Source organism: Lipophrys pholis (genome assembly GCF_963383615.2).
Source record: "Lipophrys pholis genome assembly, contig: SCAFFOLD_32, whole genome shotgun sequence".
NCBI classification, from domain to species: Eukaryota; Metazoa; Chordata; class Actinopteri; order Blenniiformes; family Blenniidae; genus Lipophrys; species Lipophrys pholis.
Genome location: NW_028291980.1, coordinates 624,397 through 644,648, shown reverse-complemented (window position 1 = coordinate 644,648; position 20,252 = coordinate 624,397). Strand labels below are relative to the sequence as shown.

General features: G+C 44.6%; 2 protein-coding genes across 6 annotated transcripts in view; both read left to right on the top strand.

The window, feature by feature from the left end:
- LOC308128323 (NACHT, LRR and PYD domains-containing protein 12-like) overlaps positions 1-20,252 on the top strand; it is a 365,314-nt gene that overhangs the window by 77,798 nt on the left and 267,264 nt on the right. The gene's annotated exons all lie outside the window — the stretch shown is intronic.
- Positions 7,199-20,252, top strand: part of LOC308128325 (protein NLRC3-like) — a 434,409-nt gene continuing 421,355 nt past the window's right edge. The window contains exons 1-5 of one of the 3 annotated variants that reach the window (XM_080494031.1): positions 7,199-7,351; positions 7,658-7,759; positions 8,095-8,321; positions 9,040-9,113; positions 10,591-10,710. In XM_080494031.1, the coding sequence (XP_080350157.1) occupies positions 9,070-9,113; positions 10,591-10,710 (164 nt within the window). In that variant the 5' untranslated portion in view covers positions 7,199-7,351; positions 7,658-7,759; positions 8,095-8,321; positions 9,040-9,069. The other 2 variants (XM_080494032.1, XM_080494033.1) reach the window with 2 other exon arrangements.

The window sequence follows — 20,252 nt, the reverse complement described above, 5'->3', positions numbered from 1 at the left end:
TGCCTAAATCCCAGAACCTGAACAGTTACCATACATTTGGTAAGGTACTAATCCTACACAACATGTATTATACACAGAAATGCAGTAAAACCCTGAATTCACTCTTGAATGCAATAAAACTCTCTTTCACTGTATTTATGATGAATTGGTACATAATCACACAAAAGTTATCATAGTATCAAGTCATATTGGCCCCAGTATGGATGATTTATTAAGGGTTGATAGTTACTGTACTTACCATGGAAAATCCTTCGGAATACAATTATGACAGTTCTTAAACGTGACGGTATAATAGATGGTCAAATAGACGTCCAGAATTACGGCCTGGATGGATGGACGTGTCTTGGACGTCTATGGATGTTACTAGCTCAGTGGGTTTGATCTACAACAGAAGCTGATCTCCTTTGATCTCATTTGACCTCAGCACTGGAGATGCTATGGAGATGCTGAGATCAAAGGAGATTTATTCAAAGGAGAAAGCAGCTTTATTCAGCCCCTTCAGCATTCACGCTTGCATTTTCTTCTGGACATGCAAACGTCTAGTTTCAGTAGACTTCCTGTTTGAGGGTGAATATTAAAGTTTGAGGCGTGGGAGCGCCGGAAATTCCTCACAATTCGGTTTTTACATTCAGTTTTATGTACAATGAACTTTCTAGTGATTTCAACTCTATAAAATACACATCTGTCCATATAGAATATTTATAAATAATAATTAAATACATAAAAGTGAAAAAGGGGTCGGATTTTATTTTTCTTAATTTTGTATTGAGGTGTCGGTCAAAATGTGGGAGGGGCCGGATCCTGTTCCTGCAAGATCTGGCCCAGATTAAGGTCTCTGCTTATGTAAAGACGTCTTCGTCCATGAAGCTCCTGATATGTTGGAAACTGTGTTGATGAATTTCAAAAACCTTTCTTTGTGTTTCCGCCTGGTTTTGAACAGGGGACCTTTTGCGTGTGAAGCAAAGGTGATAACCACTACACTACAGAAACTCTGCTGGAGGTTAACAGGGTCGTGTGAAAACATTTGACTACAAGCAGCAACTCAATCCAGAAGAGACTGGAACAAGAACACAGCTCCTTGGACCGCTTGGTTTCCTCACTCAGCTCATCTCACTCTGAGGGAAACGTTGTTCTTGATGATAAAAAAGTTCTTCTGAGAACATCAGACCTCATCACTTTCTACAGAGGAACATAGAGAGTGAGCTACCAGCAGCTGCTCTCTGTGGAGGAGAACATCAGTCCTCACCTCCAGAGGAACATAGAGAGTGAGCTACCAGCAGCTGCTCTCTGTGGAGGAGAACATCAGTCCTCACCTCCAGAGGAACATAGAGAGTGAGCTACCAGCAGCTGCTCTCTGTGGAGGAGAACATCAGTCCTCACCTCCAGAGGAACATAGAGAGTGAGCTACCAGCAGCTGCTCTCTGTGGAGGAGAACATCAGTCCTCACCTCCAGAGGAACATAGAGAGTGAGCTACCAGCAGCTGCTCTCTGTGGAGGAGAACATCAGTCCTCACCTCCAGAGGAACATAGAGAGTGAGCTACCAGCAGCTGCTCTCTGTGGAGGAGAACATCAGTCCTCACCTCCAGAGGAACATAGAGAGTGAGCTACCAGCAGCTGCTCTCTGTGGAGGAGAACATCAGTCCTCACCTCCAGAGGAACATAGAGAGTGAGCTACCAGCAGCTGCTCTCTGTGGAGGAGAACATCAGTCCTCATCACTTTCTGCAGAGGAACATAGAGAGTGAGCTACCAGCAGCTGCTCTCTGTGGAGGAGATCATCAGTCCTCACCTCCAGAGGAACATAGAGAGTGAGCTACCAGCAGCTGCTCTCTGTGGAGGAGATCATCAGTCCTCACCTCCAGAGGAACATAGAGAGTGAGCTACCAGCAGCTGCTCTCTGTGGAGGAGATCATCAGTCCTCACCTCCAGAGGAACATAGAGAGTGAGCTACCAGCAGCTGCTCTCTGTGGAGGAGAACATCAGTCCTCATCACTTTCTGCAGAGGAACATAGAGAGTGAGCTACCAGCAGCTGCTCTCTGTGGAGGAGAACATCAGTCCTCACCTCCACCCTTTCTGTCAGGGTCTTGGTTCACTGGTGTGTGTGTGTGTGTGTGTGTGTGTTCCATGACACAATTGGATGTGTATTTGATGTTTCACATTGTGGATTTGCTTTGAGATGTGAGGTGCAAGAGGAGCTGCAGGGTGTGTGAAGGAGGAGGCACAGGTGGAGGTGCAGGAGGAGGCACAGGAGAAGACACGGGAGGAGGTGCAGGAGGAGGCGCAGGAAGAAGCACAGGAGGGGGTGCAGGAGGAGACGGGGCAGGAGGAGGGGCAGGAGGAGGCACAGGATTGTGCAGGAGGAGTTGCAGGAGGAGGCGCAGAAGGAGATGTAAGAGGAAGCGTAGGAAGAGGCACAGGAAGTGTACAGGAGGAGGTGCAAAAGGAGGTGCAAGAGGAGGCACATAAGGAGGCGCAGGATGTTTGCAGCGGGAAGTGTAGGAGGAGGCACAACAGGAGGCGCAGGAGGAAGTGCAGGATAAGGCACAGAAGGAAGTGCAGGAGGAGGTTCAGGGGGAGGCGCAGGATGTGTGCAGGAGGAGGTGCAAGGTGTGTGATGGAGGAGGCACAGGAGGAGGTGCAGGAGGAGGCACAGGATGTGTGCAGGAGGAGGTGCAGGGTGTGTGAAGGAGGAGGCACAGGAGGAGGTGCAGGAGGAGGTGCAGGATGTGAGCAGGAGGAGGCGCAGGATGTGTGCAGGAGAAGCTGCCGGATGTTTGTGGAAGGAGCTGCAGGATAAGGTGGAGGAGGAGGTGCAGGAGGAGGTGCAGGATTGTGCAGGAGTTGCAGGAGGAGGCACAAGAGGAGCTGCAGGATGTGTGCATGAGCTGGCACATAAGGAGGCGCAGGGTGTGTGCAGCAGGAGGTGTAGGAGGAGGCACAACAGGAGGCGCAGGAGGAGGCGAAGAATGATGTGCAGGATTAGGCTCAGGAAAGGGCACAGGAGGATGCAGAGGAGAAGCTGCAGGAGGAGGCACAGGAAGAGGCGCAGGATTTGTGCAGGAGGAGGTGCAGGATATGTACAGGAGAAGGTTAAGGAATAGGCGCAGGGGGAACATTAGTTCTATGGTAGAACTAGAAGCTCCGCCCACCTCACTACAACCTCCACTGGACTCTCTCCACCTATCAAGGCCAGCTGTCACTACAGGCTCAGAGGCTCAGGTGTTTTGTTGAGCTGCTGCTGCCCCCTGTTGACCGCTGTGTGACGGTGCAGATCACTCAGTGTGACCAACACACAGCGGAGGAGTCATTTCACTTTCAAGACCCAATCAGTCCAATGATCTCTGTCCATGCAGCTCACTCTCTGTGCTGTGGACACGTCCTCAGGTGATGGAGGTGAAGGTGGTGAACAGCTCCTGCTCCACTCTACACAAGCTGGAAAACTCATACACACAGGACATACAGCGTCCTCTCTGCTCTCCTCAGTGGATCTTCAGGACACACAGTGTCCTCTCTGCTCTCCTCAGTGGATCTTCAGGACACACAGTGTCCTCTCTGCTGTCCTCCACCTGCAGAGAGGACGGAACACAGGAGCCATCTTGGATGTTCTGTTAAAGAAGTGATTGGAGGTAAATTCATATGTTCTTGCAGAACGTCTCTTCAATCAAAGTTCTTGTTCCAGGACAGAAAAACTTTCCAGGGTAAAGGAGGAGTGACGGGGCAGAAAATAAAGAGCTCCGTAACAATCTAATGGAAGCTCAGTAAAAATGTAAAGAACATAATTTTAATGATTTGTAAGGTTCTATTGAGATTTACAGGAGACCTCCGAAGTATTTCAGCATTTTCATAGTTTTTATGTTCTGAAGAGTCCATTTTTTTACAGTTTGGGATTTTCTTACAGTTTGAGAGAGAGCATTGAGAAGAAGACAAACTGTCTGAGGTATCTTTCCATTAATGATTGTGAAGTGTTGGACAGTGTATTCATTGTACTCCATGTACACCCACCAACGACCCCTTGTGTACTAGAAATGACAACTCCAGGTACATTTGTGTGGTTTTAAGAGTGTTGATAGTCTTCCTGGGGAAAACAAGTCAAACCAGGCTGCCTGCACTTCACACAGTCTGTCCTCTTCATGCTGACTTTGTCCTCTTCTAAATGGGACTAAACTGCTCTGTTGTCCGTCTCCTGTTTCAGTCTGATGTCTTCACCATCAGGAGGAAGAGTGTGTGTCCTCAGAAGCCTGGTTGTTTCCTTTAATGAAGATCAATACACTCTCCTTCAGGAGGACCTGCTAAGTTGATCACTGGATATTGTCCATGTAGCAGTGTTACCTGCTTCTTCTTCAAATGGAACTTTTATTCTGAAGAGTCTCCATAAGAATGAAAAATACATTAATGTCATTTTTAGTCTGAAGATAAATGACACCCCAAAATATTTGAACTTTTTAATACTTATGTTCTTTGAAAGAGAAATAAATGTTGACATTTATTTTAATGCATACAATATTTACTACTTACAATGTAAAAAAATAAGTAAAGTTTCTAGGTACTTTGAATCAAGTTTAAATATGGCATGTTGGCCTGTTAGGTTTAAGAAAATAGAACTTTTTCAAGACTTTGTGATTTGCAGCTTGATCTTGATAACTCAATAGTTCATCTGTTCATCCTGACATTTCCATCAGAACAAGAGTGATGACTTGAGTTTGTACTGTAGGCAGATATACTGTGTGAGAATTAGGCCCTGAATATCCCAAAAGTAGTTTTTTTCTAAATGTGTAAAGCTGTGCACTCACATTATTACAGGTGTTAGAGAAATCCTCTCTATTATCATTAATTCATGTGTTTGTAGACATTGTGGTGCTGCATAAATCCTATCTGCTGGTGGAGAAACACTGGGTGTAAGGACCATGTGTGTGTGTTCTTAGATAAACCGCTTGATCTGCTGGAACTGTCTGTGCAGACTGACGCCCGGGGGATAGAAATGCATTGCGAGTCACTCATGATTACTAGATCAGGAAACGCCTATGCTTGTGTGAACCAACTGTGTGAATAAAAGCTGCAGGGAGACTGAAGCTGGACGGAGATATTCAGGAAGCTGAGTGAGTCAGACTTCATCTCCCCTTGCAAGTCAAAACTGTATGATGTGTGTGTTGTTCTTCACTCATCCGTATATTTGTCAGACTGCTATCGAAGAGTATTTTTCTGACACCTTCCTGTGTCCTGCTGCCTGGGCTCTCAGTCAGCTGGGACTGAATCTTCTCTTGGGGAGCCTGACAGAGCCAGCATGTAACATGGCCTGGTGATTGGCTCAGCAGCGATGGGGGCGGAGCCTCCTCTTTGTGTGCAGGAGGCTTGGAGGGACAGGTTGAAGCTTGCCCTGTGCTGCCAGTGAAGCAATGCCAGGTTGAAAGAGCTCCTGTGAGGCGTCTGCCTCCAGTTTTCTCTTCACAACAACATGTTGGATTCATGTTCATGTTTATTTAAAGACTTTTCAATTTGTGGGGAAAAGTTGCTTTCAGGCTCCCAGAATCAACCAATCCATCCACTGCAGCACTGCAGGACACTTTACCTGCGGAACACCTGCAGCACTGCTGTGGGATTTTGTGAGACGGAACTAAATCAGAGTGGTCTCTGGCACATGCCTGGACCACATGCTGAGCCACATGGTCCAGCCAGCGGCTCACAGGTTGATCCTCTGGACACTGCCCAGCTACTGAAGGAGGAAAATCTAGTGGTTCTGACAAACTCCCCACTCCACCCAGATGTGGAGGCTAAAAGCAGCTTCACATGGGGAATCAACCTGATGTGACCTGAGATGTCTGGTCCTAGGTGGAACTGCTTTCTTCTCTCTTGGCCTCTTTTCTTTCTTTACCTTCTCTTCCTGCTCCACATCATCATCCTCTTCATCTGATTCTCCTTCACCCTCCTCATTCCACTCTTCCTCTCTCACTGCTCTCTCCCTCTGTTCACGTCCATCCTCCACTGCTACTAATATAAACATGCTGCTCAGGGCTTGTCCTCCTTGTCTTACATCAACTGATTCAGTTCAATAGAAACCATCAGGACAGGTGGAGAAAACAGGGTGGAGCTCTGGAGTTGTGTGGGTTTGCTGTTGTTTGTGCTGGAAACAGTGATTCACATCTGGCAACCCTGTTGCTGAGCAGCGTTCCATGTGTAAACAGCTGCTCTGTGGGACTTCACCTTGTCTTCTGTCCTCTGGGACCTGAAAACATCTAGTCTGATCAGGTTCACATGGTCACATTGGAAATGATCCAGCAAAACAACAGGATCCTGGTAAGAAATGAGAATTGATCATGAAGACCTGCAGTGTGAACAAGGTGGAACTCACTATTAATCTATCTGCTGCTGTTGATGTCAGACATAAAGCTTGGAGATGCTGGGGATTGAACCCACAACCTCATACATGCTAATGGGTCTGAAGGGAGGTGAATGTTCTGAATGAAGAAGAGCAATCAGTGTGAAGATGAGGGAGGGACAGACTGCAGCCACTCTGACTCCAAACTGCACCTCTTCCTCCTCCACCTCATGTTGAAGCCTGGAGTGTTTTAACAATCCTGTCTGCTGCTCTGACTCCAAACTGCACCTCTTCCTCCTCCACCTCATGTTGAAGCCTGGAGTGTTTTAACAATCCTGTCTGCTGCTCTGACTCCAAACTACACCTCTTCCTCCTCCACCTCATGTTGGAGCCTGTAAAATCAATCCAACATGTCATCACTAAGGTAGTTGGAGTCATTGAAAGTTTCTGTCACTTTCATCTTCAACAAGACACCTTTGATCTTACCTTGATCAGCTGTTGAGACCAAATTCCTGAGTCCCCGTCCTTCAGTATTCTGTGGAATCTACAGTGAAATGATATGAAATGTGAAAAGCAGACAGAATATAAAAGTGAAGAAGACTGTATCCAATGTTTTTAGTATTGATAGGAGACGTCATCCCCACACAAATGAGGCACCAAAGTGTAACCCAGGTCCATAAAGCCCGAACTAAATAAAAGCGATTATATTAATAATGATATAAATCATGTTATTTTATTTTACTTTGATTTATTTTCTTGGGGTTCAGATGTATTTAGACTCTTATTTTGAAGAAGTCACGTCGCAGTGGGGACCATGTGACCAGGCGCAGCCAACCGGGTTGTTTTCTTCCTGCTGCTCTATACCAGACGCTCTGCAGACACGGAGCTGGCAGCTTGGAAGGGAAGAGAAAAAGAGCCAACGAAACTAGTGAAAGAGTTCTCAGTTTCTCAGATATTTAGAAAGGTGATCGGAATCTTGTTGTTGCCACCTGGTTTGCTCTGGTGACGTGGTTGGTGCACACTGCTGGACGGGACCTGGTGAGTGGGAAAAACTAACTTATTTTCATGTTAAGGATATTTTCTCCATCTATTTATTTAGTTTTGTGGACATGGAGAGCTATTGTAGCAGAATTATGCTGTTTTATCTTACTTTAGTGGATCAAAGGGTAAATTGGAGGCGTAATTGAAGCGCAGCCGTGATGTTTTTCTCTCCGCGTGATGTCGGCTGGAATGCAGCTTATTAAGTTCAAATAAGCTGCAACTTTTACAGACTTTTACTTTAATTTAAAGCCATGGAATGTTAGCTTTAAGTTACCTGAGCATATTATTTCGTTCATACACCAGGCCTTGTAAGGTTGGACCAGGAAAATTCTGACATTCGGTCAGAATTTGGACTCCAGGTTCTGGATACCCGACGGCGAGCCTCCTGAGGAACCATTGAACTGTGTGAGTCTGAGACCCTCAGACTCTCAGAATCAACATTATGTTATCTGCAGGCGTCTTGGACTCTAAATCACAGAGGCTATGTTCTCATGACTGGTGTGTATTTGTGACAGCCACGTCAGATTCAAATGTTTTTACAATAGTTTAACAATATTGTCTTGTTTTCATCAAACCACATATTTCAAGTAATTTAAACAGTTTGTGGTTTGTACCGTTTATATTGATGATTGTGTTTGAATGAGACACATTGTTGAGTTCTTATAATGGTGATTTCTGTGCCTAGAGGAGCTCATATTTCATCACTTCCCCTCTGAAACATTTCTGCTCTTCCTGAGTAGAACGGAGGAAACACGTGATTTATGTGAAAGCAACTCCCCCACTGGGCCCCACTTCCTGCTGCTGACTCATCTGGGTGTGTGAGAGAGAGCAGGACAGAGAACGCTGAGGTTGTTAGACATCAGAGACAGACTGAGACAGACGAAGACGGACGAAGAGCAGCTTCTTCTCTCCACAAGTTTCCTCACACGTGGAAAAGTGTCTGTAAGAAGAAGTGAAGAGAGTTCAGGTGAGAATCTGTCAGCTCTTTAGAAGCTTCCACAACGGAGCAAAAGACTTTCTAACTTTTCTTTTTCTCTTTCATTCACACCATCACAAACCTCTGACAGCTGCTTTCTTCTTCTTCACCTGTTGGACAAACATTTCATCCTCCATTTAACTCCTTTCTTCACTTCTTTTCTTCTCCATGGAGAAACTCTGAAAACATTCAGCAGTGGGCGGGGCTTCAGCCCTCCTTCACTCTGATTGGCTCATGTTTGTGTTAGTCTAAAACACACACACACACACACACACACACACACACACACACACACACACACACACACACACACACACACACACACACACACACACACACACACACACACACACACACACACACACACACACGACTCAATCATCTCATTATTTATCATCCAGCCGCTTCATTTTGTCCCTGAAAGCTCCAACTGACATTAATCCTATTGATTGTTGTATTTTTCATGTTTCTATATTTTCTTCTCTCATCTTATTTCCTCTGTTTGTTCATTATTTATGATTCTAGTTTTTCTTCTTTCTCTGTTTTGTGTGTGTGTGTGTGTGTGTGTGTGTGTGTGTGTGTGTGTGTGTGTGTGTGTGTGTGTGTGTGTGTGTGTGTGTGTGTGTGTGTGTGTGTGTGTGTGTGTGTGTGTGTGTGTGTGTGTGTGTGTGTGTGTGTGTGTGTGTGTGTGTGTGTGTGTGTTGAGCAGGTTGGTGTGTTTCTCTCTGTCTGACTCAACATGTGGGACGTGGATGAAGAAGACCCACCAGAGTGTGTGGACAGGTAAGAGACGTCCCCCCCCTCCTGCATTCAGTCAAACAGCAAACAGAAGAATGGACACTAAATGTAAACTCCATAGAAAGATGAAATGTAGTAAAAGTGGCTCTGCTGTATTGATACGTCTCAAGGCTCAGTGATTTCAAGTCATCCAAAGTGAGCTGAAGTGATTTCAACAGGCAGCAGAAAAAGAGCTGCAGTAAAGGACATGAGGTGCAGAGACATTCCACCGTCCCCATGATCAGTCCCAATGTGATCATGAAAGACACAAGGACAAGCAGTGGAAAGGACAAAGACTAGAAGATCATGTGTTGTCTTTCAGGTCAGAGTTTCTAACTCCTCTTAACCTGGTCCAAGGTCAGAGCAGTGTCACCTTTCCAACAGGGAGTTTAAAGGAAGTGGAAGTTTCCACATGACACTGAAGTCCAAACGTCCCACATCACTAACTTACAGTGTGGTCCACAAAGATTTGTCCAGAGACAAAGTTTGTCTCATTTTGTTCTGTATATTACCACAGGAAATAGAAATGAAACCCTCCAGACTTCAGCTTTAATTCAGTGGCTTCAACTAAAACATCCCATAACAATGTGAGGAACTAAAGGATTTGAACACAATCCCTTCATGTCAGAGGCTCAAAAGCCACTGAACCAATGAAATAAGAGAGAATCAATCCTTCATCTCTCACACTTGTTGAAAAGCCTTTGCAGGCAATGACTGGCTGAAGTTGTGAACTCATGACGTCAGCAGGCGCTCGCTGGGTTTCCTCTATTTTAATGCTCTTCCAGGCTTCACCGCAGAGCCGCTCACTTGATGTTGCTTTGTGGGCCTTTCTAATCCAAGTTTAATCTGTAAGAGGAGAAATTCAGGTTCTATTGGATTGAGATCTGGTGACTGACCTTGAGATTATTGTGGTTCTCTATGAATTGAATTGAATCAAATGGAATTGAATGGAACCAATCCAGTGATGTGATGGACAGTCTGATGGACGTCAGTCTGTAGAGGAGGGTTACATGGAGTTGGTGATTCAAGGAGGAGGAGGAGGAGGAGGAGGAGGAGGAGGAGGAGGAGGGTAAAAGTCCAGAGTCAGCATGAAGGTTATTGAAGTTTTTTCATCAAACATATTTTTACTGATCAATTCCTGAAAACTTTTCCAGAAGAAAATAACATTAAAGTTCTTTTGTTGAAAACAGGAAATGAAATGAGAAGAACCAAGTGTGATCTGGTGATCTAATACAACATTTTGACTGTGTGTGTGTGTGTGTGTGTGTGTGTGTGTGTGTGTGTGTGTGTGTGTGTGTGTGTGTGTGTGTGTGTGTGTGTGTGTGTGTGTGTGTGTGTGTGTGTGTGTGTGTGTGTGTGTGTGTGTGTGTGTGTGTGTGTGTGTGTGTGTGTGTGTGTGTGTGTGTGTGTGTGTGTGTGTGTGTGTGTGTGTGTGTGTGTGTGTGTGTGTGTGTGTGTGTGTGTGTGTGTGTGTGTGTTTTAGACGTCAGAAGCTCAGACACACAGCAGAGTCTTCAGTATCCAGCAGCTTGTCTATGAAGAGTGACCGGTCCAAAGATTATCCACCAAACTTCAGTACTGAACCTGGACCTTCAGACACAAAGTAAGAAACTCTTTCTTTTCTTTTATTTCCTCAAAACCAGAATGAGAGAAGTTGTGCTCACTCTAAGATTCACTTCCAGTATTTTAGTACAAGAGTCCAAACTGCAAACTGAGCAGCAAAGTCTGATCCTACACTCTTTCAAAAGTCCTATTTTGATGATGAATCTGCTGGTTTCAAAGTTTGAAGAGAAGATTTGAAAGTTGTCAGTGATTGGATGATTTGGATGTTGGTTGAGAAGAAGTTCCAGAGTTGCTGGCTGAAGGCTCTGGACCTCCTGATGTTCATCCAGGCTGGAGGTCAGTGAGGCTGAGAGAGGAGGTCAGAGAAGTACTGTGGACGTTGGTGAGACGTGAAGGAGGAGGGTGAGGGACAGAGGAGATCAGTGAGGTACAGAGGGAGGAGCTTCATCAGGAACTTGAATGTCTGGAAAAGAATTGTGAAGTGAAGCTGTTGAACTGAAGTCAGTGGAGTTTCTGGAGAAGCAGTGTCATGTGAAGGATGGAAGGTGTTCTGATGATGATTCATACTGAAGAATTTGACAGCAGATGGAGTTTCTGGAGGATTTGAGAGGGAGAGCAGAGAGAAGGAAACAGGTGGAGGTGACCAGGGTGTGGAGCAGTGTGGAGATGCTGCTGGGTGAGAGGGAGGAGCAACAGTGCTTGATGTTACCAGGGTGGAAATATGCTGACTCAGTCATTCTATTGATGTGGGTTGGAAATAACAGAGTGCTGTCGAGGAAGACACCCAGACTCCTCACCCTGACTGGAGGGGAACCAGAGGAGCTGTCCATGATGGAGGACAAACTAGGACCTTTAATGGACCTGAATCATATGAGGAGAACTTCTTTATCACTGCTGAGTTTGATCAATTTGAAGAAGAACCAGGACTTGATGTCCTGTAGATAGTCACTGATGGAGGTGGGTGGGAGGGTGGAGTTGGTTTGGTGGAGACGTAGAGCTGAGTGTCGTCTGCATAGCAAAGAAACTTCATGAGGTATTTATGAGAAATATGGACAAGTGGAGGAGATGGACAATGAAGAAGGTGGGACCAAGTACAGAGCCCTGGGGAACACCAGAGGAGAGGGGGATGGGGGGATGGAAAAGATTTGAACTGAATGATTTTTAACTTTAAAGTTATTCTACCAGAATCTATTTGGGAAACATGAAACATGTAGGATCCAGTTTCAGTTGTTGATGTTGATCTCTGATACATTAATACCTTTCTGAATGGAATTGGTCATGACACTCACACAAACACATAATTCCAGCATTTAAATTTAAAGGAACATACCAGTGTGTTGACCTCTTGCTGATTAATGATCAGTTTCACAACATTTAAGAATATTCTGGAGGTTCTAATCCTCTTTCTCTGAGAAAGTCCAGTCTTTTATTTTGGGCTGAATCGGTCCAATCTTGATCATTTTGCTTCAGCTTCTGCGACGCCATCTTTGATATCCCAGAAACCCTTGTGGCAGATTTCCCAAGATGATGTCAGTTAGGAAACATCAACACAGTTTGATGTTTGGTTTGTAAACATCAACTTTGGTGGATCGATTTGGGAAACTGCAGGTTGGAAATGAGTCCAAATGAGTGTTGATGGTCTTGTTTTGGTGTTTTGGTTTATTCTCTCTGCAGAAGGGATATGTTTTATGGGAAGTACATTTTGAAGATTGTTTTTCTGGTAGAGTAACTTTAAATGTTGAACTACAGTTTATAACTATTAAATATCCTCACAGTATTTTCACAAAGTCTGACTGAGAGAATCAAAGTCTCAGTTCTTCCATGTATCTTCCATTGTTCCAGTCAGTCTGTTCCTGATGTTGTGTTTGTTTTTAGCTCTGACTCTGGGTTTCCATCCAGCTGTGTGTCCATGAAGAGTGACCGCTCTAAGGACCAACCCTTAACCTTTAAATGTGGAGCAGGAAGTGGTGATGAGGGGTGAGAATCAGTGTTTGTCTCAGGATTCCTCATCACACCACACAGCAGCTTTAACAAAGTCAACATGTTTCTGCAGCGTGAGCCAGCAGAGCTCCCAGCTTCTCCCTGGTGGCTCCGCCCCTCAGCATCAAAGACATCTGGACTCCACATTTATGGTGAGAACACGTCTCCATTCAACACTTTACTGTCACATCATGAGACAGAAGAAGCTGCTGTGACTTCCAGCTGAAACATGAAACAGATACTCAGCTTATTAGATCCATTCAGGTCCAAAGTGAAACAGTCCAACCTTCATCCAGCTTCCAGGCTTCACTGATGCTTGAAGCTGCTTCTGCTGGAGATCCCACATGAAGTGTGATTTGGCTTCACATGTTGTCCATCCTGCTCTCTGCACTGGATTTACACTCACATCTCAATCTGGCTTCAGTTTCAGCTCAAAGTCAACTCCAGATGTTTCTCTGTTCCAGCTGCTGGAGGACAACATGGTGACTTTCATGAAGAAGGAGCTGAAGAAGATGAAGAAGCTCCTGAGTCCAGATTACCCAGCATGCTCAGAGAGTGAGAGGGAGGATGAGGATGAAGAGCAGAGGAGCAGCAGAGAGTCATTTCTGAGGATCACCCTGGACTTCCTGAGGAGGATGAAGCAGGAGGAGCTGGCTGAGCGTCTGTGGAGCAGTAAGAGGATTTGATCTCTGTCAAACCCAGAATGATATTTTACCAGCTCTCCATTTAAAGGGTCCGGATCCCGAGCCCCCACTGTGGTTTAACAGACAGAGGACAATCTTCCCGGTGTCTGTTTAAGCTGGCAGGCGAGGAGATTAGCTCTGAATACTCAGTCTTCATCCCAGGGTCATCCCTCTCTTCATCTGGATATGCCACCCAGCACAGCAGCTCAGCTGATAGGCCGACGTAGGAGACACCCTGGTTCACTACTGCTTTCCTCTGGGTTCCACCAGCACTTGTTAGGTTTCAGAGAAATTCTTTAGTGACCTGGCGTAGGTCTCAAGGACATGGTTTTATTAACTCTAACTCTGCTGGAGTACCCTGTAAGAGTCTTTGGATCTGATTGAGGAGAAACATCTCCACTAACACACTGTCATCTTCACATTCAATGTCAAACACACTCAACTCATTCCTGCTTTCTTCTTTTCAGGAACCTCTGCTGGAGTCTGCCAACAGAAGGTGAAATGTGTCCTGAAGGAGAGGTTCCAGGTTGTGTTTGAGGGGCTCTCTAAAGCAGGAGAGTCCACCCTCCTGAAGCAGATCTACACAGAGCTCCACATCACAGAGGGAGGGACTGCAGAGGTCAATGAGGAACATGAGGTCAGACAGATTGAAACAGCATCCAGGAGAGCAGCCAGAGCAGAAAGCAGCATCAGACCAGGAGACCTCTTTAAAGCCTCACCTGGAAGATCTCCACCAATCAGAACAGTGCTGACAAAGGGAGTGGCTGGCATTGGGAAAACAGTCCTGACACAGAAGTTCACTCTGGACTGGGCTGAAGACCAAAGCAACCAGGACGTCCACTTCACATTTCCATTCACCTTCAGAGAGCTGAATGTGCTGAAGGAGAAGAAGTTCAGCTTGGTGGGACTTGTTCATCACTTCTTCACTCCAACCAAAGAAGCAGGACTCTGCAGCTTTGAAGACCTCCAGGTGGTCTTCATCTTTGACGGTCTGGATGAGTGTCGACTCCCTCTGGACTTCCAGCACCCTGAGATCCTGACTGATGTTACAGAGTCCACCTCAGTGGATGTGCTGCTGACAAACCTCATCAGGGGGAACCTGCTTCCCTCTGCTCGCCTCTGGATCACCACACGACCTGCAGCAGCCAATCACATCCCTCCTGACTGTGTCGGCATGGTGACGGAGGTCCGAGGGTTCACTGACCCACAGAAGGAGGAGTACTTCAGGAGGAGGTTCAGAGAGGAGCAGCAGGCCAGCAGGATCATCTCCCACATCAAGACCTCACGAAGCCTCCACATCATGTGCCACATCCCAGTCTTCTGCTGGATCACTGCTACAGTTCTGGAGGAGGTGTTGAAGAGCAGAGAGGGAGGAGAGCTGCCCAAGACCATGACTCAGATGTACATCCACCACCTGGTGGTCCAGGCCAAAGTCAAGAAGGTCAAGTATGATGGAGGAGCTGCCACAGATCCACACTGGAGTCCAGAGAGCAGGGAGATGGTGGAGTCTCTGGGAAAACTGGCTTTTGATGAGCTGCAGAAAGGAAATCTGATCTTCTATGACTCCGACCTGACAGAGTCTGGCCTGGATCTCAGAGCAGCCTCACTGTACTCTGGAATGTTCACACAGGTCTTTAAAGAGGAGCAAGGCCTGTACCAGGACAAGGTCTTCTGCTTCATCCATCTGAGCCTTCAGGAGTTTCTGGCTGCTCTTCATGTCCATCAGACCTTCATCAGCTCTGGAATCAACCTCCTGGATGAACAACAACAAACAGTCCTGATGAAGAACAATCTCCACCATCTCCATCAGAGAGCAGTGGACGAGGCCTTGAAGAGTCCAAATGGACACCTGGACTTGTTCCTCCGCTTCCTCCTGGGTCTTTCACTGCAGACCAACCAGAGTCTCCTCCGAGGTCTGCTGACACAGACAGGAAGTAACTCACAGACCAATCAGAAAACAGTCCAGTACATCAAGAAGAAGCTGAGTGAGAATCTGTCTGCAGAGAGAAGCATCAATCTGTTCCACTGTCTGAATGAACTGAACGATGGTTCTCTGGTGGAGGAGATCCAATGGTCCCTGAGATTAGGACATCTCTCCACTGATAGACTGTCTCCTGCTCAGTGGTCAGCTCTGGTCTTCATCTTACTGTCATCAGAAGAAGATCTGAAGGAGTTTGACCTGAAGAAATACTCTGCTTCAGAGGAGGCTCTTCTGAAGCTGCTGCCAGTGGTCAAAGCCTCCAACAAAGCTGTGTACGTGGGTCATGAACAAATATGTAGAACTGAGTCCATGACAAACATTGAACTGGTTTTCATTGTTGCTTCTTCTTCAGGTTGAGCCGCTGTGGTCTGTCAGAGAGAAGCTGTGGAGCTCTGTCCTCAGTCCTCAGCTCTCAGTCCTCCAGTCTGACACATCTGGACCTGAGTGACAACAACCTGCAGGATTCAGGAGTGAAGCGGCTGTCGGCTGGACTGGAGAGTCCTCACTGTAAACTGGAAGCTCTCAGGTTCTGACATTATTGATCATTAATATCCACCACTCTCTGTTCTCCTGCTCACATCTCTAGAACATCAGTCAAACATCTCAGTAGAACACTGCAGCCTCTTGATATTTTCTCCTCTATTAATCAGGAAGTAAAACTACAAAGTAAAGTTTCCAGTGTAAGTTCAGGTGGAGAGCAGCAGCTTTACTTCCTCCACTCACTGTGTTTGTGATGCTCCATGTCACAGAGTTCTGCCTCAGACTCTGACACCGACACGACTACGAGCAAGAACACCACACATGAGACAAGCACAGCAGCAGCAGGACACTCACTTCAGGTGTGCTCCTGTGGCTGGATGAAAATATCATCACTTAGGAGGCTGAGGATCCACCAAGGAAAGAGAGGAGGATGAGAGAGCAGAGGCAAGAGTGAATGAAATGTCGACCTCTTCTATGTCAGAAACACTGAAATTCTACATCTTCTATGATTAATTGTGTTAATTGTTTTTAATTTAAGTATTAATTAAATTCTAAATTAATAGTTTAGTCTATCTTGATGAGACTGATATAAATTGGCATCATTTCCTGTTAAACAGGTGGTGCCCCGAGGTTTTCTGATGCACATCAGATTCCATTTTTTGTTCATGATCCATGACTCTTTGATCATCACTAATCAGTGTTGACACAGTTACCTTGGAAAAGTAATCTAATTACTGATTACTAGTTATTTTATTGATTACTATTTTTTAAATGTAACTAAGTTAGATTACAGATTTATTAACAGCTGCCGACAACACCCCATCCTCTGAACATAGAAATTACAACCGGTTTTGCCAAAAGCTCTGCTGACCACTGCCTCCTGCACCTGCTGATACATATTTAACCTTTGACCTTCATTCTTTGTTGTATTTATAACTGACTCACGCTTTTATTATCAGATTGTTACTATTGCAGCTAGTTATTTACGTGGTGATGTAGTTGTAGTCTGTTGTTGCACTATTTATCTATTTATCTATTTATCTATTTATCTATTTATCTGTTTATCTATTTATCTATTTATATAATTATATATTTGCACTCTGCGCTATTCAACCTTTTAATTACCCCCCTCGGGGACAAATAAAGTCTTTCATTGATCGATTGATTGATGAAAAAGAAAAAAATACAAAAAGAGTTCAACATCTCTGCAGTTCTTGTAGCAATGATATAGTTTAGTGTTGACATTTCTTGGTTCCAATTATTTTGTGTCACCTGAACGCACCATTAGAGCGAGTTGGTCTGTGATTGGCTGAGAGTGGAGAAGGGGGCGGGTCAGGTCAGACTGCATGCTCTGTGTTTGTCTGTAAAGGCCTCTTCATCCTCCATAAGAACAAGATGAAAGTTCAGCAGTTCAGGTCCTGCTGAACAAAATGATGTCATTTCCTTCTTCAAGCTTCTTCTGGCTGAAGAAATTAGTTTGGCTTTTCCAACCTCCCTGGCCGAACCATGTGGGAGCTGCTCTGCTGAAACTTCTGCTCTGCCGTGTGCTGCTCATGCGTGTTCCAGTATGCTCATGACTATCAGTCATATTTTAATCATATTTAGCTCGTAACATCGCTACTGTACGAGCGCCACAGCTCGTTAAAATGTTGGAGTGCAGGCTTACATGATGCACCTGAACGCATCACGAACAGCTGTCAGCTCCTGCAGTTAATACCGGACCAACAACTCTCTTTTATTGCTGAAACAGTTCAGAGGAATGTATTTCTGAAAGCCCTGGAGGCAGGAAATAAACTGTGCAGTTTGAAAGTTTATAAGCCGCATCACAGACGTGAGGCTGCTGCGAGGGGGCGTGGCCTGCTGCGGGGGGCGTGGCCTGTTGTGAGGGGGCGTGGCCTGAGAGTTCAGCAGCTTCTTATCAGAGCATGAACAGTCCTGCAGAAAAAGCTTTTTTTTCAGCATCTGGCTGACGTCACTGCTGAACTTTCTTCTTGTTCTTCTGGGTTGAAAAAGGGAGAATGCAGGAGCCTGAACGATGTCAATGTAGAGCAGTTCTCTGGAGGCTCCATCCAGAGGGATGTTGAAAAGTCCTTTAGTTTGGAGGAGAGAACGAGCAGCCGCTTCTGTTTAATACTGAAGAGTCTTTGTAGAGAAGAAACTCATCCTGCTGGACACCACAATAGTAATGCTACAATACTAATGCCACAATAGTAATGCTACAGTAGTAATGCCACAATAGTAATGCTACAATAGTAATGCTACAATAGTAATGCTACAATAGTAATGCTACAATACTAATGCTACAATACTAATGCCACAATAGTAATGCTACAATAGTAATGCTACAATAGTAATGCTACAATACTAATGCCACAATAGTAATGCTACAATACTAATGCCACAATAGTAATGCCACAATAGTAATGCTACAATACTAATGCCACAATAGTAATGCTACAATACTAATGCCACAATAGTAATGATACAATACTAATGCTACAATAGTAATGCTACAATAGCAATGCTACAATACTAATGCTACAATAGTAATGATACAATACTAATGCTACAATAGTAATGATACAATAGTAATGCTACAATAGTAACACTGCAAAAGTAACACTACAATAGTAATGCTACAATAGTAATGCTACAATAGTAATGGTACAATAGTAATGCTCCAATAGTAATACAATAGTAACGCTCCAATAGTAATGCTACAATAGTAATACCACAATACTAATGCTACAATAGTAATGCTACAATAATAATGCTACAAAAGTAATGCTACAATAATAATGTTACCACAGTAACGCTACAATATTAACACTACAATATTAACACTACATTAGTAACGCTACATTAGTAACGCTACAGTGGTAATGCTACAGTAGTAACTTTACAGTAGTAACACTACAATAGTAAATCTCCTGTAATAACACTACAATAGTAACACTACAATAGTAATGCTACAATAGTAATGCCACAATAGTAATGCCACAGTAGTAATGCCACAATAGTAATGCTACAGTAGTAATAATACAATGGTAATGCTACAATGGTAATGCTACAATAGTAATGCTACAATACTAATGCTACAATAGTAATGATACAATAGTAATGCCACAATAGTAATGCTACAGTAGTAATGCTACAATAGTAACGCTACAATGGTAACGCTACAATAGTTATGCTACAATACTAATGCTACAATACTAATGCTACAATACTAATGCTACAATAATAATGCTACAATAGTAATGATACAATAGTAATGATACAATAGTAATGATACAATAGTAATGCCGCAATAGTAATGCCGCAATAGTAATGCCGCAATAGTAATGCCGCAATAGTAATGCTGCAATAGCAATGCTACAATAGTTATGCCACAATACTAATGCTACAATAGTAATGCTACAATAGTAATGCTACAATAGTAATGCATGGTGATTTGGAGAAGTAACTTTAATCTGATTACTGGTTTGGAAATAGTAACGCGTTAGATTACTCATTACTGAATAAAGTGTTCATATCACAGTTACTCATCATCATCAACAGTCAAACTGCCTGATGTACAACCAGTGTTCCCAACAACATCAACTGTTTACAAAACAATCAGGACAACAGATTGTAATACAGACAGTCCAGAGTACAGAGCTAGGGCAAGGTGGAGGTTCTAAAGCCTCCACCTAATGGATGCCAGGTGTGCAGACACAGTTTGTGAACCGGGCCAGGGAGAGTGGCAGTAGGAGGAAACATTTATTGTGGTAGAGGAACTCAGTATTGGGCGAGTCATTGAGGACAGGAATCAACAATTGGACTGTGGATATCAAATAAATACTTTGACATGTCCAAAGGAAAAACTGCTGATTGGACCTGATCAGTGTTGCTCCTGAATACGTTCTAAACAAGTTACCTGTCCTCACCAGAGCAGCACCTTAAATAGGTTAAGGTGCTGCTCCACCTCCTCAGCCTTACTCCTCTTGACTCTACTCACCTTTGACACTTTCCCACTACATGATGGTCCCTGCTACGAGGTACTTTCATGGTACACCGTAGTACACTGAGGTTCCAAGCGAGCGAAGATGAGAAGACGGCAGGCTGCTCATTCACCCGCCATTTTTTAAACCTGAACACAATAAAAAACAGAAAACACCCAAAGTCCGCAGCTGTCCTGGTGAACGCTGTTTAACCACATTTCTATTAGAATTTAAAGTATCGTATGGTTTGTTGTTCTTATTTTAACATCAGTAGCTACTAACAGCTTGTGGCAGAAGTCACCAGTTAACAGGAGCACCAGTGAAACCGAAACACCGGACAGTGAAGCATCACATCGGGGTGATTACTTGTGCATGACGGAGAAAGCTCCGATGACTCCGCCCACGCCGTGGTCGTTCTATTGTAATGGAAAACAAGTGAGGCTGAGTGGAGTAGAGGCAAGGCCAGTAGGGTCAA